Genomic DNA, 19589 nt, shown 5'->3' on the forward strand with positions numbered 1-19589 from the left:
ATATGTCAACAGTAAGAGACAACTTGGACCTTCCTCTGTTACCAATAACAGCCTGAGCATCTGGCATTCAGATATTTTTGCTCTTACCCCTGATGTCATAAACTGGACAGGGCAAATAAATAGTACAATGATTTGGAGAATTAATTGCTAAATTTTAAAGATATTAACCCTTTCAGGACCAAGGGACATATTTGTCCCATAACTTTAAAATCCTATAAATTTTGATTGGGATAGTCTACAGTTCTAAATTTGATATGTACGGATTCCATATGATACTGCCTTTATGTAAACAAACTGGTTCCAACATTCATTCATTAGCGTCGTTGCCAGATTGACGAGAAGATTCACTTGCCACACTGTCCATAAGCCAGAAGTGTGATTAAAAAAAAAAAAAATAATGATATTTCACAAAAAAATCAATTTTTTGGCATCTGCAAGCCCTTTTTACCATAAAAATGTCGTCAAAACCACAAAAATTGGCCTACGATCCTTATGGTCCTGAAAGGGTTAATGGCATCCATAAGAAACCTACCACCATAAGGAAGTCTCGTCTGTGGTCAAAGAAACAATCCACAAAGGCTGCATACAGTCACAAGTGACCCACGGGATAGAAATAAAATAATGAATAAAATAAAAATAAACACGGGTTGTGTTTTGTCAAATAATAATCTAATCTAATCTAATCTAATCCTTAGGTTTGTATACGGCATCATCTCCACGTTCGTAGAGCTCGACGCGGTTTACAGTAGGAGAAATAGGAAGGAACTACAACAGAGGGTTAGAGGTAGAAGTGCTATCTCCTCCTCTCCCTATTGGCTAAGCCTCTTAACATTTGCATCTCCTCTTCCTATAGGCTAAGGCTCTTTCCACCTGCATTGTGATGTCATAGAGCTTTATGGTTATAGAAAAAGAGAAACATGATGGCAGATAAAGGACAAATGGCCTATCCAGTCTGACCATCCGCAGCATCCGCTATCTAATCTAATCTAATCTAATCCTTAGGTTTGTATACTGCATCATCTCCACGTTCGTAGAGCTCAACACGGTTTACAGTAGGAGAAATAGGAAGGAACTACAACAGAGTGTTAGAAGTAGAAGTGTGAAGAAAATTTAGAGGACTTGGGATGCCAAGATATAAGAGTTTCCTTGATTCCTAAGTTGGAGGGAGACTTACATTTTTTTGAGAAAAGCCAGGTTTTCAGATGTTTGCGGAAAACTTGGAGAGAGCTCAAGTTCCGAAGAGGGGTCTTCCTCAGGGGTCTTAAGAACATAAGAATTGCCACTGCTGGGTCAGACCAGTGGTCCATCATGCCCAGCAGTCCGCTCACGTGGCGGCCCTCTGGTCAAAGACCAGCACCCTAACTGAGACCAGCCCTACCAGCGCACGTTCTTGTTCAGCAGGAACTTGTCTAACTTTGTCTTGAATCGCTGGAGGGTGTTTTCCCCTATGACAGACTCCGGAAGAGCGTCTTATATGGTCCTTGGCTGTCTAAAATATAAAACCCGCTAAAGTCACAAAAATCACAAGAGGTTAAGAGGCTACAAACCAACAGCTCACTATCCCGTGGGTCACTTGCGACTGTACACGCCCTTTGTGAATTGATTTTTAAGTTATTTGGACGTTTATTAAACTACAGCCTGGTATGTCCGATTTTCTGCTCCACAATCCTTTCGTTGTTCGGCTGCTTCATTTCCTTTGTGGAACCTTTCGGCGCTATTTGGATTTTCTTGTTTTTTGTCTACTAGTCTTCTAGAACAGATTTGGCGTGCGACTCGGCCATTTTAGAATGCTAGCTTAGCGGCCGATTTTTTTGGGCACCTAATTTTTAGAGACCTATATAGAATTTACCCCTACACCCCTCTGTTTGAGCTTTAGCCTGTTCAGGGCCAATCACTAAGGGCACAAAATACCCAACTTCTGACCTCACCTGGTCTACTGATTAAGCCTTTTCTTCCCCCCTCCCTGACCTCTCTCACTTCCCCATGCTTCTGTGAAGTTTATGTTGATCAATGGCACCAGTTCCATAACAGGCTGCTTTCGGTCTGCCCCTGGGCCTTCCCTCCGCTGCGTTGAGTCTCCTCTGATGCAATCTCCTTTCATGCTGCTTCTTCCGACAGCACCACCAGGAGATTAAGAGAGGTAAGAGAGCAGTGCTGGATCCATGGGATGGAGGACAGACAAAAGGGAAAGAGACCGGACTGTTGAGGGGGAGGAGATGCTGAACCCACTGATGGAGCACCAGAAGTAATGTGATGGGAGACACCACCAAAGCAAATTGACTTAGGAAGCCACTATGCCTTGCCCCAACCCTAAGCCTATCTAGCTGCCCCTCCTGCTTAGGGCCACTATCCCTTGACCCCCAGCCCTAAGCCTATCTAACTGTCCATCCTGCTTAGAGCCACTATCCCTTGGGGCCCCCTTAGGGCCACTATCCCTTAACCCAACCCTAAGCCTATCTAACTGCCCCTCCTGCTTCCCTCATAATTTTACCTATTTTTGTGTTTCTACATCTGTTTATTGTCTCTTCTAGTAAATTGGGTAAGTCCTTTTCATTCAAATTAACTTTATTATGGAATAATATTCCTTTGTGGCTGAGAGACTTGGATACTCTTCAAATCTTCCGTAAACATTTAAAAACCTGTTTATTCACCAAATTGTAAATCTGCTTTTCTTTTTCATCTTTCACATTAATTTTTGTAAACCGAGTCGAGCTTTACTCTCGTAAAGATGACACGGTCCATAAATCTAAAGTTTGGTTTAGTTAGTTCATTCTTCCTTCTCTGTACATGTTTTGGTCTTACACTTTCCCTGGCTTCTTCTCCGAGTCACAGCAGCCTTTCCTTTCTGTTCCCTTTCCAAAATGCCTGGCATGCTTGAGACGATTTTAAGAGGATCATATAGCAAACGATACAGACCTTTAACAAAATGGAAAATCTCATTTTCAGTTTATTGTTTAGAAAGCTGCCATGTTAACCAAGAATGTCAAACTTGGCATCACAAAAGCCCCTAATGTCACGTGTAGCCTTCTTGCTAATGTCAGCTCCAATGAAACTTAGAGTATCACGAGCAACTTAAAATAAAACAAAATAAACTCAAGTTTTTACACAGAGAGACAGGGGAATGCTGCCCCTGGCATAACAAGTAGCGTTCTCTTTGATATAATATCCTTGAACTGTAAAACACCAACATATGTTTGGTTGGCACCCAATAAATTCCAATTTGGGCAGATCGTCAATCAATTCGGAAATCTGTTTCAAGTTCTATTCCACAGCTGAATACAGCTAGCAGGAGGCGGGGAGACAGAGGTATCTCTGATGCATTTAGATGAAGCAAGTGAGTGGTGATGAGGCGTAAGGGAACAACAATTTATCTTGAGATAATTACCCACCTAAACTGCTGAAAGGTTACAAGGCTAAGCCAAGATATTTTAATTCCTGCATGGCAAGATTATTTCATATGAAAAGCCTCTTCAATTTAACTGATTAGTAAATCACTCTGGTTATAAAGAGTTAAGCTAAAGTGGACCAACCTAATTGGTTGATGAGTATGAAGACTTAAGGGCGGCTACCGACACCATGGCCACTAAGTTCATTCACATATCACTTTGAAGACCACCTAATAATTAAAAGGCTGCTTTTAGTCTCTGACAGAACTGGAGAGTTGTCAGTTAGGTGGCAAAAAATTATTTTACTATGTCAGAATATCAACCAGTTGAAAAAGGTTTGAGTCTGTGGAGACGGGGCACAGCTTCGTTTTGGAGCTGTTATGAAGACATGGGGAAGCCTCTGCTTGCCCTGGATCGGTAGCATGGAATGTTGCTACTCTTTGGGGATTCCGCATGGAATGTTGCTACTCTTGGGATTCTGGAATCTTTCTATCTTTGAGATTGTGCATGGAATTTTGACACCCTTTGGGGTTCTAGAATCTTTTGTTACTCTTTGGGATTCTGGAATGTTGCTACTCTTTGGGTTTTGGCCAGGTACTAGTGACCTGCATTGGCCACCGTGAGAACGGGCTACTGGTCTGACCCAGTAAGGCTATTCAAGTGCAATGCTTCTGTGATCTCTTGTATTGATTGCATGAATGTTTGAAAGAAGATTCGTTTAAATAATGAATTTGAAATGAACGCTAGCCAATCTCTACCTTGCACATTTTTGAAATTTTTTAGGAAATAAGGTTTGGCACTTTTGAAAATTGCACAAATTTTTTTTTAAAAGCACTTTACATTGCGATTGAATTTCACATTAGCGATAACGTTGAAAGAGGGAAGTTTCTATGCCAATGGCTGGAAAAGGGAGTTTTTCTATATGGCTCCCATTTAAAACCGAGGTTTTTATTTCCCTCCGGTCGGTTCTCTGTTACTGGTTTGATAAGTATTTATTAGTAGGTTGTGAGCTATTTTCTGATATTTGATTGTATCCTGCTACCCTGTTATTTTGCATTTGGCATCAGACGTAACTTGCACACTATTTTTATAACCATTTTTTTTGTGAACAAATGACTCAGCAACATTCTGGCCGATGAAATCACCTCTGCTTTATAATGTTACATAAGTCTCAAGCAGCTGTGCCCGTGAGCTTTGCAGTCTGGCAGATGCTGCAGCCTGAGGAGCTGACAGGCGAAAGAGTCAAGTGTTTGGGAATCAGCTGTGTTTTCTTGGCCAAGACGCAGAGGGTCCAAATAAGTGGATTGAAGGGTGGGAGAGATAGAAATACTTGCTAATGGATCAGAAGTTAGTCCCCGCGTTGGCAGCAGCAAACACTACCTCAAACAGTTCACAGGGTGGTAATGCCAGTTCAGAGGAGAAACATCAAAATGGTGCACTGTCCATACGCCAAACCCTGTAAGTTTGCACTTAAGGATACAAATATTTATACCCTGGAGACAACAGGAATCATGAGCGAGTGCTATGAGGGAACTTTGTTTATATTCAACATTTAGAACCTGCTATTTTCCATTGAGCAATATACACGACACATAAAAGTGACTTTAAAATATTTATTTATTTAGAGAAGACTTACCAGAATCGATCCGGAACAGGATTCCCTAAGCTAGAGACTGTGGGTGGAGCCACCAGATCCTGCTGCTTGTGGCTGCCACTGTCCAAGGAACTTACAGGGAGTCTCTCTGAGTTGACTAACCAGACAACAAGGCGTCCTGGAGGGGGGTGCATGTGTGACTCTGCCCAGGGCACCAACTCTATCGTGGCCGCCATTGACCCAAGGACTTGAAGGTAATGCCAAGCAGAAGGCGCTGGCTTGGCTCCAGACTCTGTCCCTTCTGCCTTGTTGCACCATATGCTTGGAACAAGCTGCCCGAATCCGTACGGTGGGCTCCGTCTCTGACAGTGTTCAAGGCCCATTTAAAAGCCCACTTCTTTGAGAGTGCTTTCAACTCCTAACTCCTCCTACCTATGTCAGTGGTCCCCAACCCTGTTCTGGAGGACCATAGTAACATAGTAGATGACGGCAGATAAAGACCCGAATGGTCCATCCAGTCTGCCCAACCTGATTTAATTTATAATAATAATAATAATAACTTTAGTTTTGTGTACCGCCATACCCAAGGAGTTCTAGGCGGTTCACATCAATTAATCAGATTTACAAGCAACAAAGTCGTTGAGGTAAGCATGAAGGGAATGTACAAGTCATTGGAGTTAGCAGGTTGGGAGTGAACAATAAGAAGGAGTAAGAGGAGAGTTCAGATCATTGGTGGAAGGGGTGAGAGAAGTGGAAGATGGGGGATTAGGGATTCTGTCCGTGGAATAAATGAGTTTTGAGTAGTTTTCTGAAGTTGAGGAAGGTGGGGGCCTCGAGCACAATTTGGGCTAGCCGTGGGTTCTGTTTGGCCGCCTGGAAGGCGAAGGTTTTGTCGAAGAACCTATTGAGGTGACATAGTTTTAGGGAGGGGAAGGTGAATAAATTGATTCTGCGGCAGTTCTTATTATTGCAATTCAGGTTGAAGTGTGGGTTGAGGTAGCTCGGAGATAAACCAAATACAGTTTTGTAGCAGAAGCACGCAAACTTGTATGTATCACATACGTTCATGCGTAAATGTTTCCCCTTTATTTTCTCGTTTAGCCAAGATTTTATTCTTTTTTTTTTTTTTTTTTAACTTTTACTACATATTATTGTAAACCATTTAGATACCTGTATGATAACCAGTATATCAAAAGTAATGAAAACTTGAAGATATTTGGCAGCGCACCCTCAGTTCATTAAAATCTTGAGGGGCCCCCAGCTTAAAAATGAATGAAGATCACTGCCCTGGCTGGTCTGGTTCTCAGGATATCCACAATGAATAGATGTGCATGCGACTGAAGCAGGGCCTCCGTGTTCGTTGTGGATATCCCGAAAAGCGGCCTGACTGGGGCGTCCCCCACGAAAACGAGAGCTCTAAACCCATGAAGACTGTACTTCTCCGCTAAAATAAAGGACTATATCTGAGAGAGGATTTGGACAATTAGGCACTTGCAAAAAAAAAAAATAAAAAAAAAATGCTACGGGCTCCCTCTTAAGCAAACTGGAAGTCATCAATTTGGGTTGTCACACAGAGCATCTGCTCCAGGAGAATCTGCCTATTACAACAAAAAATGTTGTGAAACTGCTGTGCTGGTCAATGTGTCACTTTATTACAAATAAGAGTTTGCTTAAAGGGAGATCACTGGAATAATAAAAAAAAAAATATATATATATATTTATAGCTAAAGAGTTATCTGTTCAGCCGCATCTCCCCTGCCAAAAATCAATCAGCATACATTGATCGTAACATTGCTTTTCTGTCTGAAAAGCAACATAGAACCCACATCGTCTACTCGGGGAGGGGGGGGGGGCTGTTGCAGAAGGCAGTGTTTCCCAACCATTTCAAGCCCAAGCGACACCTACATTTTCAAAAATGTCATAGGGCGGGCAGTGTGGACAAGGGAGGGGATTCCAATGGGGGTGGGGACTCAAAATGGGTAGATGAAAGGCAAGGCAAGCGCAATTGCCAGCGGACCCCGAATGGACTCAACAGCTCACGAGGATGAGGACCAGGAAGGGCCCTTTGCACTGGGCCCAACTCCTTGGCACACCCTAGGGCTCATGTTCTTATCAAGAAGAGGATAGATACCTACTGGAATAACCGACTAAATCAATCCTCCTCAACCAGACACAGAAGATCCCACTCACTATTCACTCACCCATCATCCAAAGATGTCAAACAAAAAAAACTTTATGACAACCTAATAGCCTCCAAAGCAGCTAAACTGGACAGACAAATCACCACTCTGTTATCTTCGACTACAGACTACAAAGTCTTCAGGAGACACATTAAAACCATACTCTTCAAAAAACACATAAAACCTATCCAGCACAACCAATCCCAACCCAATATCCAACACTCTATTTACCCTTAGATCTCTCTAATACTCTTCTATCTACCAAACGTTATCTAAAACCCATAATTTCACCCTATTCTTATCTCCTAAAGACCTCCACTTCCCTTTGGTAACTCTTTACCCAACATATATTACCTTAAAAATTCTATGTCATCGCTTATTCTATTCCTTCAAATTTTGAATGTAATTTTTGTTTTAGTTTGGATGTAATCCGCCTTGAACCACAAGGTAATGGCGGAATAGAAATCACTAATGTAATGTAATTTGTGGGATTCCACATGTGCTCACAAAGGGTGTTGTCTTGGAGGGCTGTCATCGGCAGGGGGTGGAGGGGGCTTTTTTTTTTTTTTTTTTAACGGGGCAGATATTGTGCGTGTGTAACACAAACAGCATTTGTGCCTATTAAAAAAAAAGAAAGGTTTCCTGCTCCAAACAGCCGAGTGGCAGGAAGTTTCCCCTGCCTCTCTGCTGTTTGGGCTTCTGCTGCTGGCTCTGTGCATGTGTGAGAGTCGTTCTCACAGTGATCAATCAGGCAGGAAAGAGTCAGGGATTATGACAGACCTCCGCGCGAATCATTTGCATGCAAACTTTTTAGTGCATCAACAGCTCTTTTTCAATCGGCCACAAGTCAAATCGAAGCAAACCCACACTGATCCCTCTTTTAGGCATCTGGCCCCCAAGTGTTTTACAATCCAGTTTCATAGGGGAGGGAATGTGAAGGCTAGAGAAGTCAGTGGGGGGGGGGGGGGGAAGGGGAGGCGTAACCACCAATTTAAATATGAAAAAGGGGAGAGCAGCACAGGACAAGGTGGGCTCTTCTTCCATGATTCCCAGTCAGTGTTGGATGGAGGAAGTAAGAACAGATCAGGTATAGATGTCAGGAAAAAAAAAAGAAATGCTTTAAGGTCTGATTTAAATTTAATCAAAGAAATAATAATAATTTATTTTTTTATACCGCCTAAGCAGCAGTTCATGGCGGTTTACACAATAGGTACTCGGCATACAATATAATAATATCATACATAATAAAATTCTAAGTAACTAATACAAGCATTAAAACTAATGAATACAAAAAACCCCCACAATATAAACTAAAATAAGTATGGATAATAAAATTAAAAGTACATTATAACTACATGACAATATGAAAATCAATAGTGTATATTATATTGTTTAAATAAGTGGGTTTTAAGATCTTTTTGAAATTGATAGTAAGTAAGAAATGGAGAATCAAGAAGATTCAAATCTTCAGCCTAAGATGAAGAGGCAGCCATATTCCATAATTCAGGGCCTCGTACTGAGAAAATGGAGCTACGAGCGGCGTCGAGAATGATTTCAGGTCTGAAGGCATACTGCGCGGTTGCAAAAAGACTGTCACGCGACTAAAGCGAGCAATTGGCTTCAAAATGGATTGAGCAACAAAATGCCATTGGCAACAACGTTACCTTTTCATGGTTCTCTATTAAAATCTCAACCACAATGTTCTGGAACTTGATGTCCATGATGGCTGCCACGGTTTCTTCCTGTGGCCGCAAAAGCGTCGGACCGAACACCACACCCAGGTTGGCCACAGTCATCAGGTTCTGTTTGTGGTTACCGGCGACCCTGTGAAGGGGAAAATTAGAAAGGGATGAGAAAACCAAACATCTCCCAGGCCACAGAAAGCACCCATGGGCCTTACAACTTTGCACGACTGCTGAATTTCAGATCTACGATAAATCAGAGGAGGTGATAAGCTCCCACCATAGCCACATAGATTCTGAAAGTAGCTGGGAAGCACATACTGCACCCGGCTGCCAGGAAAACCATTTTAAATCATGACCCTTCCCAACTATTTGGAGCATGGGACATCAGGCTTATTTATTTATTTACCCCCTCTTAAAAAAAATAAATAAAAAATTATAGATTGAAATGATTACAATATCAAATAATACAAAAGATAAAAAGGTCTTCCTTTAGCTCTAGAAGCATCCTTTTACCTAAAATTTCCATGTAAATGTCTTGTCAAGTTGCAAGACACCGCATATGTTTTTTGGGATCTCATACAACTGCAACAATTCCTAATTGCTCGAGAACAGAAATGAGTTAGTATTTAAGAGTTAAGTTTTACTACTAAGCAATAAGAGGAAATTAAGATCCCTATAAGAGTAAGGAATGGCTTAGGAGCGAGACCAGAAGGCCTTGAGCATGCGCAAATGATCAAGGCCCAGTCCAATTCAGCCCAGCCAAGAGGGAGGATCTCCGATGCGATGCACAGTCCAGCCCAGCCAAGAGGGAGGATCTTTGGGCACCGGCATGTCCTGTGCATTGGTGCTGGTGCCGGTGCCAAATTGGAGTAGGTTTTGCTATTTGGGTGCTCGGCGGGGAATGTAGGATTGCGGGGGACGGGGGCGACATGAGGGGGGGGATGCCGGATCGCGGGGACGGGCACTCGTAAATCGAGTCAAGCTCGGTTTCCGAGGCACAGATTTTGTGAATGTTTTGCTCGTCTTGCAAAACACTCGCAAACCGGTGCACTCGTAAACCAAGGTTTGACTGTAATTCATTTTCAGTTCCGTCCTCCCCAAAGAGCTCAGAATTCTTTTCAAAATCTTCTTAACTGTAAATAATAATGTTTTACATACTTTTTTTATAAAGGCGGAAAGACCTCAAGCGTTCACGGCTGTCCGCCTTTGGAACGAGTCCTGTCAGAACGACCACCTGTGAACTATCATTAGTCTCATATGCCTTTCTTTTTATATTATCCTTTATCGCTGTTAAAGTCTTTTTTATTAATAACCAAAAGCGCTTTTGGTTTCAGAACACCGACACGCAATGTTGTTTGTCAAAACCTGGATCCTGGTTGGGACTTTCCTAGGATTCCATTCATCTGGGAGGTCATACGGTCTTTTTAAAGACCTAGGACTTTGATCCCTGATATATGTTGTTTCAATAAATGGTACAGACATCTCTCTTGCCTCTTTATGAAAAACTATGAATATTCATTATAGATATTCTGAAAATCTAATTGGCTGTGGGTTCACTTGGACAGTTTTGGGAAGCCTTGGTATAGAACAGTAGTTCCCAAACCATACATTAAAGTATAATAAAGTTCAATTAAAGTATTATTTATTTTTTATTTATTTTAAAATTTTCTATCCTGCTTATCAACTAAGCGAGTAACAGTTAATACATATATAAAAATAACAGAACTTTACAATATATGTCAAAGACACTCATTAAAAGACCATCATCTTGTATTCCAATCATATAGGAGTACTATATTCTCTACCAACTTCGGAACTAAGCTGGGCTTTAACAGTTTCTTCAATGACCTGAAATCTGCCCATGTTCTCAATGTCCCTTTCAGTGTGTTCCAAAGTCTTGGACCTGCTACAGATACAGCAGCCCTGCTAGATTTTTTGTTGGTTTTTTTAGTTGTAAACAATTTTTATTGATAACAACCAATCAATGAACACACAATGCCAATAGTAAATACACATGTCCAACCAGCATTATATCATAGAGACCAAGTCATCAAAATATGCCCCCGTAAAAAAAATAATCCCCCCTCCCCCAACCAAGAAAACACCCCCAACAGAGTTACATCCCCCCTCCCCCCCTGTAAATACCACACTCCAACATCCAGGAATTGGTTCCTTAGTCCCCAGACTTCACCGAACAACATATTCTAACACTCCCCCCCATCAGCAGACTCCCCCATTGTAAACCATTTTTATTGATGGTAACAAAATAACAGCCCTGCTAGTTTTTTTTATAATGCACCTCTTGCACCTTTCCCTCAATTAATCTCATAGTTGATTTAGAGGCTAAATTTTGATTTGGAGTGTACCTTTTCAAAATTTGGACAAGGTACCATGGTGAGACGCCATAAAGCACATGGTGTATTACAGTCAAGACCTTAAACTCAATTCTAGCCTCAATCGGCAACCAATGTAATTTCTTGATATGATCATACTTTGATATCCCAGTGATCAGCCTATTTTAAGCAGATGTCCCAATTATATAATCAAATGACCTCCTTCACAAGTAACCGATTCCATTTTGCTCAAAGGTTCATAACCCTTTTTGCCTATGCTGCGGGCACTGCTTGCAATGAGCCCAAAATCCACCCACTTCTTCCCGTACCCATGAGGCTATGCCTACCATAAAGACAGACATTTCCATCACTTGGAAATCAAATGCATGCAGCAGGTAATCAGTTCTCAAAGACGTCAATTGTTCAGCATTTGGCAGAGTCTATACAAAAGTATCAAAATATATTTATCCCTAACAAAAGGTTATTATTAGGTAAAGACGTTCAATGGTAAACTATAACAACGCCAGCTGGAACACAGGAAGTTGAAGACAAGTCATTCATTATTCCCCAGAATCTCCAAAATTAAGTAATCATCCGCAGACAATTTATACTTTCTATTCATTAACTAATGGAATCTAATGGGTTAAAAATCACAAGTGCCATTCTTTTAAAAACTGATAAATATTAGGAATGTATACCTTTGGTTGGTGAAAGTTGAGGTTACAAAAAAAACAAACCAACCCTAAAATACATTAGGGATAGAAGAAGAAAGGTGAAAAGGTCAATAGAGGGCATGAAAGCGCAAGAGAAGAGAAAGAGGGCAGAGGTAATGAAGATATGAGAATCAGAGGTATGGTACGGACAGTAGGAAAAAGGAGTCTCTGTATAAGACTCTGCTAAGACCTCATAATTCTGGAGGCCGCACCTTCAAAAAGATATAAAAAGGATGGAGTTGGTCCAGAGGAAGGCTAATAAAATGGTGTGTGTTCTTCATTATAGGGCGTATGGGAACAGACTTAAAGATCTCAATCTGTATACTTTGGAGGAAAGGTGGGAGAGGGGAAGATATGATAGAGATGCTTAAATACTTACGTAATGTAAATGCGCATGAGCCAAGTCTCTTTCATTTGAAAGGAAATTCTGCAATGAGAGGGCATAGGATGAAGTTAAGAGATGATAGGCTCCAGAGTAATCTAAGGAAATACGTTTTTACAGAAAGGGTGGTAGATGCATGGAACAGTCTCCCGGAAGAGGTTGTGGAAACAGAGACTGTGTCTGAATTCAAGAGGGCCTGGGATAGGCGCGTGGGATCTCTCCGAGAGAGAAAGAGACTAGATGGGCCATTTGGTCTTTATCTGCCGTCATGTTTCTAAGGATCAGTAAGAATTAGAATTGTTGTAAATGCTAAATATTCATATGCAGACTATGGCGAGTAATCGCATAGGGTTCCATAGTGTTGGTGGAAAAGAGCTGATTTCAATTGTTTCCAGAAGGAAAAGTAGGGGATTTCTTCAATGAATCCTTGAAATGGAGTTCTATAGATTAGGACCCACATATGAAAAGGCTCTCTTTCTAGTTGATTGTAGTTTTATATCTCTCAGGCCTGGGATTTCAAATCGGTCATGTTGAGATGATCTTAGAACTCTATTAGGTTGATATCTGGCCAGTTTCTTGTACAGATACTCTGGAAGATGAAGATGCAAGGCTTTGAAGACTAGACAAAGCAGCTTAATTTGTTTGGTTATCGGCAGTCAGTCGTAATTTGAATAGTACTGGCATAATGTGGTCAGTACTGTGCATGTCTGTTAGAAGCCTGGTTGCAGTGTTTTGGATTAGCTGTAGGCGGGAGAAGTTGGCTATGTTTGACCCTAAAAATAATGTGTTGCAGTAATCTATCCGACTCACAACAAAAGCATGAATTAGTTTTGCTGGACCATCTGCAGTCAGCACAGGCTTTAATTGCCGCAATAGTTTTAGGTGGCCGAAATACATTTTTTACTATGTGGTTTATTTGAGATCTGATGCTTAGCTCAGAGTTCTACCCTACTCCCAGTGTCAGGATTTCGAACTTTTAAGTTGGATGGGTTTGCCAGCGAGTTCTGGAAGTATGTATTGGGCAGACTGGTTGTGTGATAGCCACGTAGCTGTGGATTTGTCTGCATTTCCAATTAGATTGTGGTCTGCTAGCCAGATGTTAAGATCCTTCAACTTGCTATTGAGGTCAGAAATGACTTCTTCTTGGTTGTTACTCACAGATATTAACAGCTGTATATCATCTGCAAAGATGTAGAATTTGATGTTCCAGGACTCTAAGAACTTTGCTAAATGGACCAGATAAATACTGAAAAAAGTTGGTGATAATAAGGACCCCTGTAGAACTCCCGATTTGACGTGCCTGTTTTCCGACCTTTCATTGTTCCAGTGAACTGAACAGGAACAATTAGTGAAGTAAGAGAAAAACCATTGTAAGATGGTGGAATACAAACCAAACTCCTTATGTCTTTGTAGGAGTTTCGGATATGAGACTGTATCAAAAGCTGTGGTGAAGTCGAGTTGGATCCATAAAGCATCAAAGCCCAATTCAGCTTTGCGTAGGAGTTCGTCAGTTAGATCTAGCAAAAGGGATTCTGTAGTATGGTGACTTCTGAATCCGGATTGCTGAGAGTGGAAAATTTTATTATCTTCCAGGTATTTCATGAACTGCCCCAGGACAGTTTTTTCTACAGTCTTTGCCAAAAAAAAAAGGCAGATTAGAGATGGGAAAGAAATTGGCATAACCTCCTTCAGTGATTTTACATTTTTTGATGATAGGAGTTAAGGCAGCCTCCTTTGTGCAATCAGGGACTGTCCCTGGAAGTAAAGATCGATTGATTGCGTGGCTGATGATGGGTGCAATGTCTTTACTATGGGACCAAAGAATTTTAAATGGAATTTTGTCAAGATGAACAGCTCAGGAATTTAGAGATTTTATTATTTTTTCCACCTTTAGGAAAGTGACTAATTGAAATTGTTCCCATTTCTGGTTTCTTTTTAAGTTAGAATCACAGAGACTATAAAGAAAAATAACTAAACTAAATCAGATATGATAAATAAAATATTTATGTGCATGAAGCGCTCAGACCTTACCCATGTGCTCGAAAGGTTTGCGCAAAGGTAGCAACGGGACCATCGTAACACTTTATAGTCCCGTACTGCCAAACCAATTCAAATGTATCAAAGGAATAGGTTAAGATTGAAACAGGGTGAAGCTCGGTGGTCTCAACCCCAATTATTGGTACTTTGTATCGAACCCTTGTGAAATGAATCAAAATAACAGACACAAACTGCTTCCCGATGACATCAACCCCTCGACCCGGGTTTCTCGGTGCTTCGTCAGGAGGGGAAAGGACTGTTGGTAACTGCTCAATTAGGGAAGACGCTCACAAAGGCGTCTTTTTAAGTTATTCTTCTGATCAAGAATAGATATCTCCTCTGTTGGGTTGACGTCTGCTGCTGTTTTAGGGGGCACACTGAACCGATTCATCACCCTGTTATCGAAGTAGGTCGAGAAGTCTTCAGCGGTCAAATTGTGGACGATTTTGAACAGTTTTCGGATGCACTTCTCTTTCCGCTTTGTCGGATCAGTCTCACGCATATCACAGCGACCACAGTACTGTGTTGGGTCCATGTTACTGTAATAAACAAGACTTTCCTTCATCCTACTGGCTCTTGTGGAGTGCTCATTGTCCGTTCCCACTGTCTTCTTTGCTGTTTGGTCCCTGTGGGGGTCTCGTCCTGTCGGCCGTTTGGTGGCCTATTTGCACGTATAAAAATCACAGAAATCTAAAATGAACTGGTCCGTTTGCAGCTGGAAATTCACTTAAATTTAAGACTCTAAAAGGCTACGTTTCTAAATTGAGGCCTGCCCTTCAATTTCCTAGGAAACGAGTGACAATCTGCACTGCCTCCCCGCAGAAAACAACTTTCCTCAAGGCTAATGGAAAATGCTTTTTCATTCAGCTACAAATGAATTACCGGTATAAATGTGAGGCCTAAGTCTTTTCAAAAGTAACTCAAAACTTTCATTCCAAAAGCCCAATTAAACCCATGTGTCGTGCCCTGAATCCAACTGCTTATAAAAATTCAGAAACATGCTGCATTTTTCATCTTGATTCATTAGTCTAGCAAAAAAAAATTAAAAAGACATTGCCCTGAGCTGCCACTGATGGCAAACATTATCACTTGGCATGTCAACGAAAAATTGCTTTGCCACTTACAGTAAGTATTACGGCAAGGCAACTTTGTAGGGTTATGCAAATGACTCAAAACTGAATTATTAATGCACTGAAACCAGTCTGGGGGGTCTTCAAGTGCGAGCCGTGCAAGCCGACGGCGCAGGGAAGAGTAACAAGATGAATGAGATGGGATGGGATGGGAGATAGAGCTGTATTTTCCTCTGAAGCCACAGATACAACTGGCAGGAACACATTCCATATTTTGGTCTGACTGAGTTCCTGAAGCGAGTTTCGACTCCACAAAGGTACAAACGAGTCTCCTGCTGTCACTTTCCCTTGGGCTGTTTGCACAGCCTGGCAGACTTCAAATACTTTTGACGTCATGCTCCTCTTGGTTGCCTGCCCACCCCTCCCATGTCAGTGATGAAGGACCCAATTCATCATTTTCTAAGCGGACTAAGGAGCAATCAGAATTCTCTGATCATAGAACATTCTTAATGAGTCAGGCTCAGCATATTTACATCACGATGTGATCAAAGGATGTGAAAAATTATACAGAAAGCAGGGAGCCGTTTACCGCATGAGAACAGCAAGTACAGCAAATATTAAAATAGAAAAATAGCCCCAAGGGATGGACAGATTCCTTTCTTTTTTATAAAAAGAGATCACAATAACTTATACTTAACATAAGACTTGATTTATATACCGCAAAATGCCTTTTGGTTCAATGCGGTTACAGAAAAGTAGTAGAGAATACCATGAAACCTTCGCCCAGCGGCGGCGGTCAAAAAAGCAAACAGGATGCTAGGAATTATTAAAAAAGGGATGGTTATCAAGACTAAGAATGTTATAAGGCCCCTATATTGCTCCGTGGTGTGACCTCACCCGGAGTATTGCGTTCAATTCTGGTCTCCTTATCTCAAGAAAGATATAGTGGTGCTAGAAAAGGTTCAAAGAAGAGCGACCAAGATGGTAAAGTGGATGGAACTCCTCTCGTATGAGGAAAGACTTAAACAGTTAGGGCTCTTCAGCTTGGAAAAGAGACGGCTGAGGGGAGTTAGGATTGAAGCCTACAAAATCCTGAGTGGAATAGAACGGGTACAAGTGGATCGATTTTCACTTCGTCAAAAATTACAGACTAGGGGACACTCGATGAAGTTACAGGGAAATACTTTTAAAGCCAATAGGAGGAAATATTTTTACACTCTGGAATGCATTGCCAGAGGTTGTGGTAAGAGTGGATAGCGTAACTGGTTTTAAGAAAGGTTTGGACAAGTTCCTGGAGGAAAAGTTCATAGTCTGTTATTGAGAAAGACATGGGGGAAGCCACTCTTTGCCCTGGATCAGAAGCATGGAATATTGCAACTCCTTGGGTTATGGCCAGGTACTAGTGACATGGATTGGCCACCGTGAGAACGGGCTACTGGGCTTGATGGACCTTTGGTCTGACCCAGTAAGGCTAATCTTATGTTCTTAACAAAGAAAAAAAAAATGAACATTAGAAAATAATAGAACCGTTAGAGTTACAAGGGATTTCCCTTTCTGTCCCAGATTGGGATCACAATATAAACTCTTGTAATATAATTATAATAAAAAATGTATTATAATTATTATTATAATTTAAGCCAAGGAAGTAATGGTACAATCTGTAACAAAAGGCAGAAGAAATAATACCTGGGAAGAATAATATAACAAATCAAAAGTTAAGACAGGTTGACTCTAAATGAAATAAACAGAGGAAAATGTTGAAGAAAATAAAATGAAGACTTTGAGGACGATCTCAGCCCATCAATGAGGAATATCGATTCATTCTGTGCAAGGCTGCCGGTTCACTAAAGGTCCAGCCGCAAACAATCTCCTCAACTCTCTCCCACCAACAACCACTAGTTGGTGACCCTCTGGTCCAATCTACTGTATTACCTCCCCAGGAATTTCCTATGAATGTCCCCCCCCCCCCCCAAGCTGTCCTTAAGTTAATGTATTGTATGGCCAAACGTACTGTCCAATGTAACATACTGTGAATGTTATTTTTATTTAATTATTTCTATTCCACATATCCTACAATTCTATGCGGATTACAAATTATTCAGGTACTCAAGCATTTTCCCCTTTCTGTCCCGGCGGGCACAGGGTTTGAACCCACAACCTCAAGGTGCTGAGTCTGTAGCTCCACTTCAGGTGATCCAGGCAAGCAGCGTGCCTGATTTTAAGAAGAAATGGGATCGTCACGTGGGATCTCTGCACAGAGATAAATAGGGGAGGGTCATTGGGGTGGGCAGACTAGATGGGCCGAGGCCCTTATCTGCCGTCTTTTTCTATGTTTCTATGTTTCTAATCACTGCACCACACTCTCCTCCAATACAATATCAGAAGTGAGCCAAGTATAGAACAATGAAGCCATTGTGACATCACTGATGAGGTTGGCTCTTGGGCTTTGGTGGAATGAGGCATTATGACATCAGGGAAAGGGAAGCGACTTGCCCAGGGTCACAGGGAGAAGCACAGACTTTGAACCCTTTTTGTGACTCCTGCGTGGTCAATGCCCTAATCTGACTGTGTATTCCAGGTCTGTCCCTGCTCTCCAGAACTTGTGCCTGGAAACAGTTCAATTGGAAAGAACGAACCAGGAAACTCGCCTCACTTTCTCACAAGACAGACATCTGGAGAGGGAAAATGTTTGCTTTTATTTTCAATTCCGCATTCTCTACAATGCAGTGCTTTGAACAAACCAGTATAAATACTGGATGCTGGGAAAGAACAGAAACTCTGTAGTAAGCTGGGGTGCACAAGTCTGGCTGAGGATCTAAGGCCAGTGCCAGGAGGACTTCTACAGTCTGTGCCTCATATAACCTCGAGACAGACTGGAATGAGCCGGAGAAAGCTTCGATGGCAGCTCCTGTGGTTGGACTATAAGGACCGTGCTGGACAGACTTTTATAATCTGTGTCCTGAAAATGGCAAAGAGACCAGGATCAGGTCTTTTTTTTATACCATATCCACTGTTGGTTGAATCATAAATTGAGCAGGCTGGATGGACTGCTCAGGTCTCTGGCATCATCTACTACGTTGCTATATTTAATTACTGTGTAATTAAATCCCATACCGGGTTTCCTCTTTCATTTTGCAAGTGGCTGCTGTAAGGTTGAAGGGTTACCCAGTAAAGAGAGGCAGAAAAAAAAAACCCAGATAGGGCTTTAAACGAGGAAGATTTAAAAAAAAAAAAAAAAAATTCAAGTCACGCTCACAAGGTAGTCTAATATTTTGCAGTAGGCCAAATCAATATAATCGTTTTCTTTCAGAGAATGAACAACCAGCAATGCTTCAAATTCTGTTGAGCACATAACACTTTATAAAGCACAAAAAAACAAAGTAAAGTTTAAAAAAAAAAACAAAAAACGGGACTAATGAGGATTGCAGCCGTGTGGGATTTTTTCAATTCCAGTGGCAGCCTGAAGATCCCGATGAAGTAGAAATTTTCATCTAATTGTATTTAAGTATTTTTGCTGAAGCTCGAGTGGGATACAGTGAAGTGAAATTGTAAGTGACATTTAAAGAACTGACGGAATTAAAAACACATGCCATGGATTCTTCTGGAAAGTATGTTATTAATTTTAAAAAGAAAATGGCCAACATGGAACAATCTCCAATACAATCTGCAAAAGCCATTTCAACTCATTTTAATAATGCATCCTTTGCTACACAGGGACACTGAGAGAAGTTAGCACAGTCACAAAGCATGCGCCCACAGCATGCTAAGGATTAGAGAATGACACGGGGAAAAAATCTGTCCCCGTCACCGCCCCGTCCCCGGCCCACCATCCTCTGCACCGCCCCGTCACCGCCATTCCATTCACCGCCCCGTCACCGTCACTGCCATCCCTTTCACCGCCCCGTCACCGCCACTGCCATCTCATTCACCGCCCCGTCACCGTCCCCGCAGCATCCATATAAGCCTTAGTACTCTAATATTTAGCGTATTCCACCTTCCCTCCACCTCACCTTATATTCGTTCCGAGTTTGCCGGCTTCATTTTTCCCTAGCCGCACGCGTTCATAAAGCCGTGCATTTAGCCAGCTCCCTCCCTCCACCTCACCTTAAATTTCGAGTTTTCCGGCTTCCTTTTTTCCGAGCCGCACGTGTTCAAAAATCCGTGCACGCGCGGCTGCGCGAGTCAATCAAACTTCTCCTCTCCTGCAAC

At 41.7% G+C, this 19589-nt stretch overlaps 1 protein-coding gene across 6 annotated transcripts in view; it reads right to left on the minus strand.

The window, feature by feature from the left end:
- ARHGAP26 (Rho GTPase activating protein 26) overlaps nucleotides 1-19589 on the minus strand; it is a 247681-nt gene that overhangs the window by 40505 nt on the left and 187587 nt on the right. For all 6 annotated transcript variants that reach the window (XM_033927266.1, XM_033927264.1, XM_033927267.1 and 3 more), the window contains exon 18: nucleotides 8825-8984. In XM_033927266.1, coding sequence (XP_033783157.1) covers nucleotides 8825-8984 — 160 coding nt within the window. The remainder of the gene's footprint in view (nucleotides 1-8824; nucleotides 8985-19589) is intronic.

This window comes from Geotrypetes seraphini, chromosome 18 (genome assembly GCF_902459505.1).
Source record: "Geotrypetes seraphini chromosome 18, aGeoSer1.1, whole genome shotgun sequence".
Taxonomy (NCBI): Eukaryota; Metazoa; Chordata; class Amphibia; order Gymnophiona; family Dermophiidae; genus Geotrypetes; species Geotrypetes seraphini.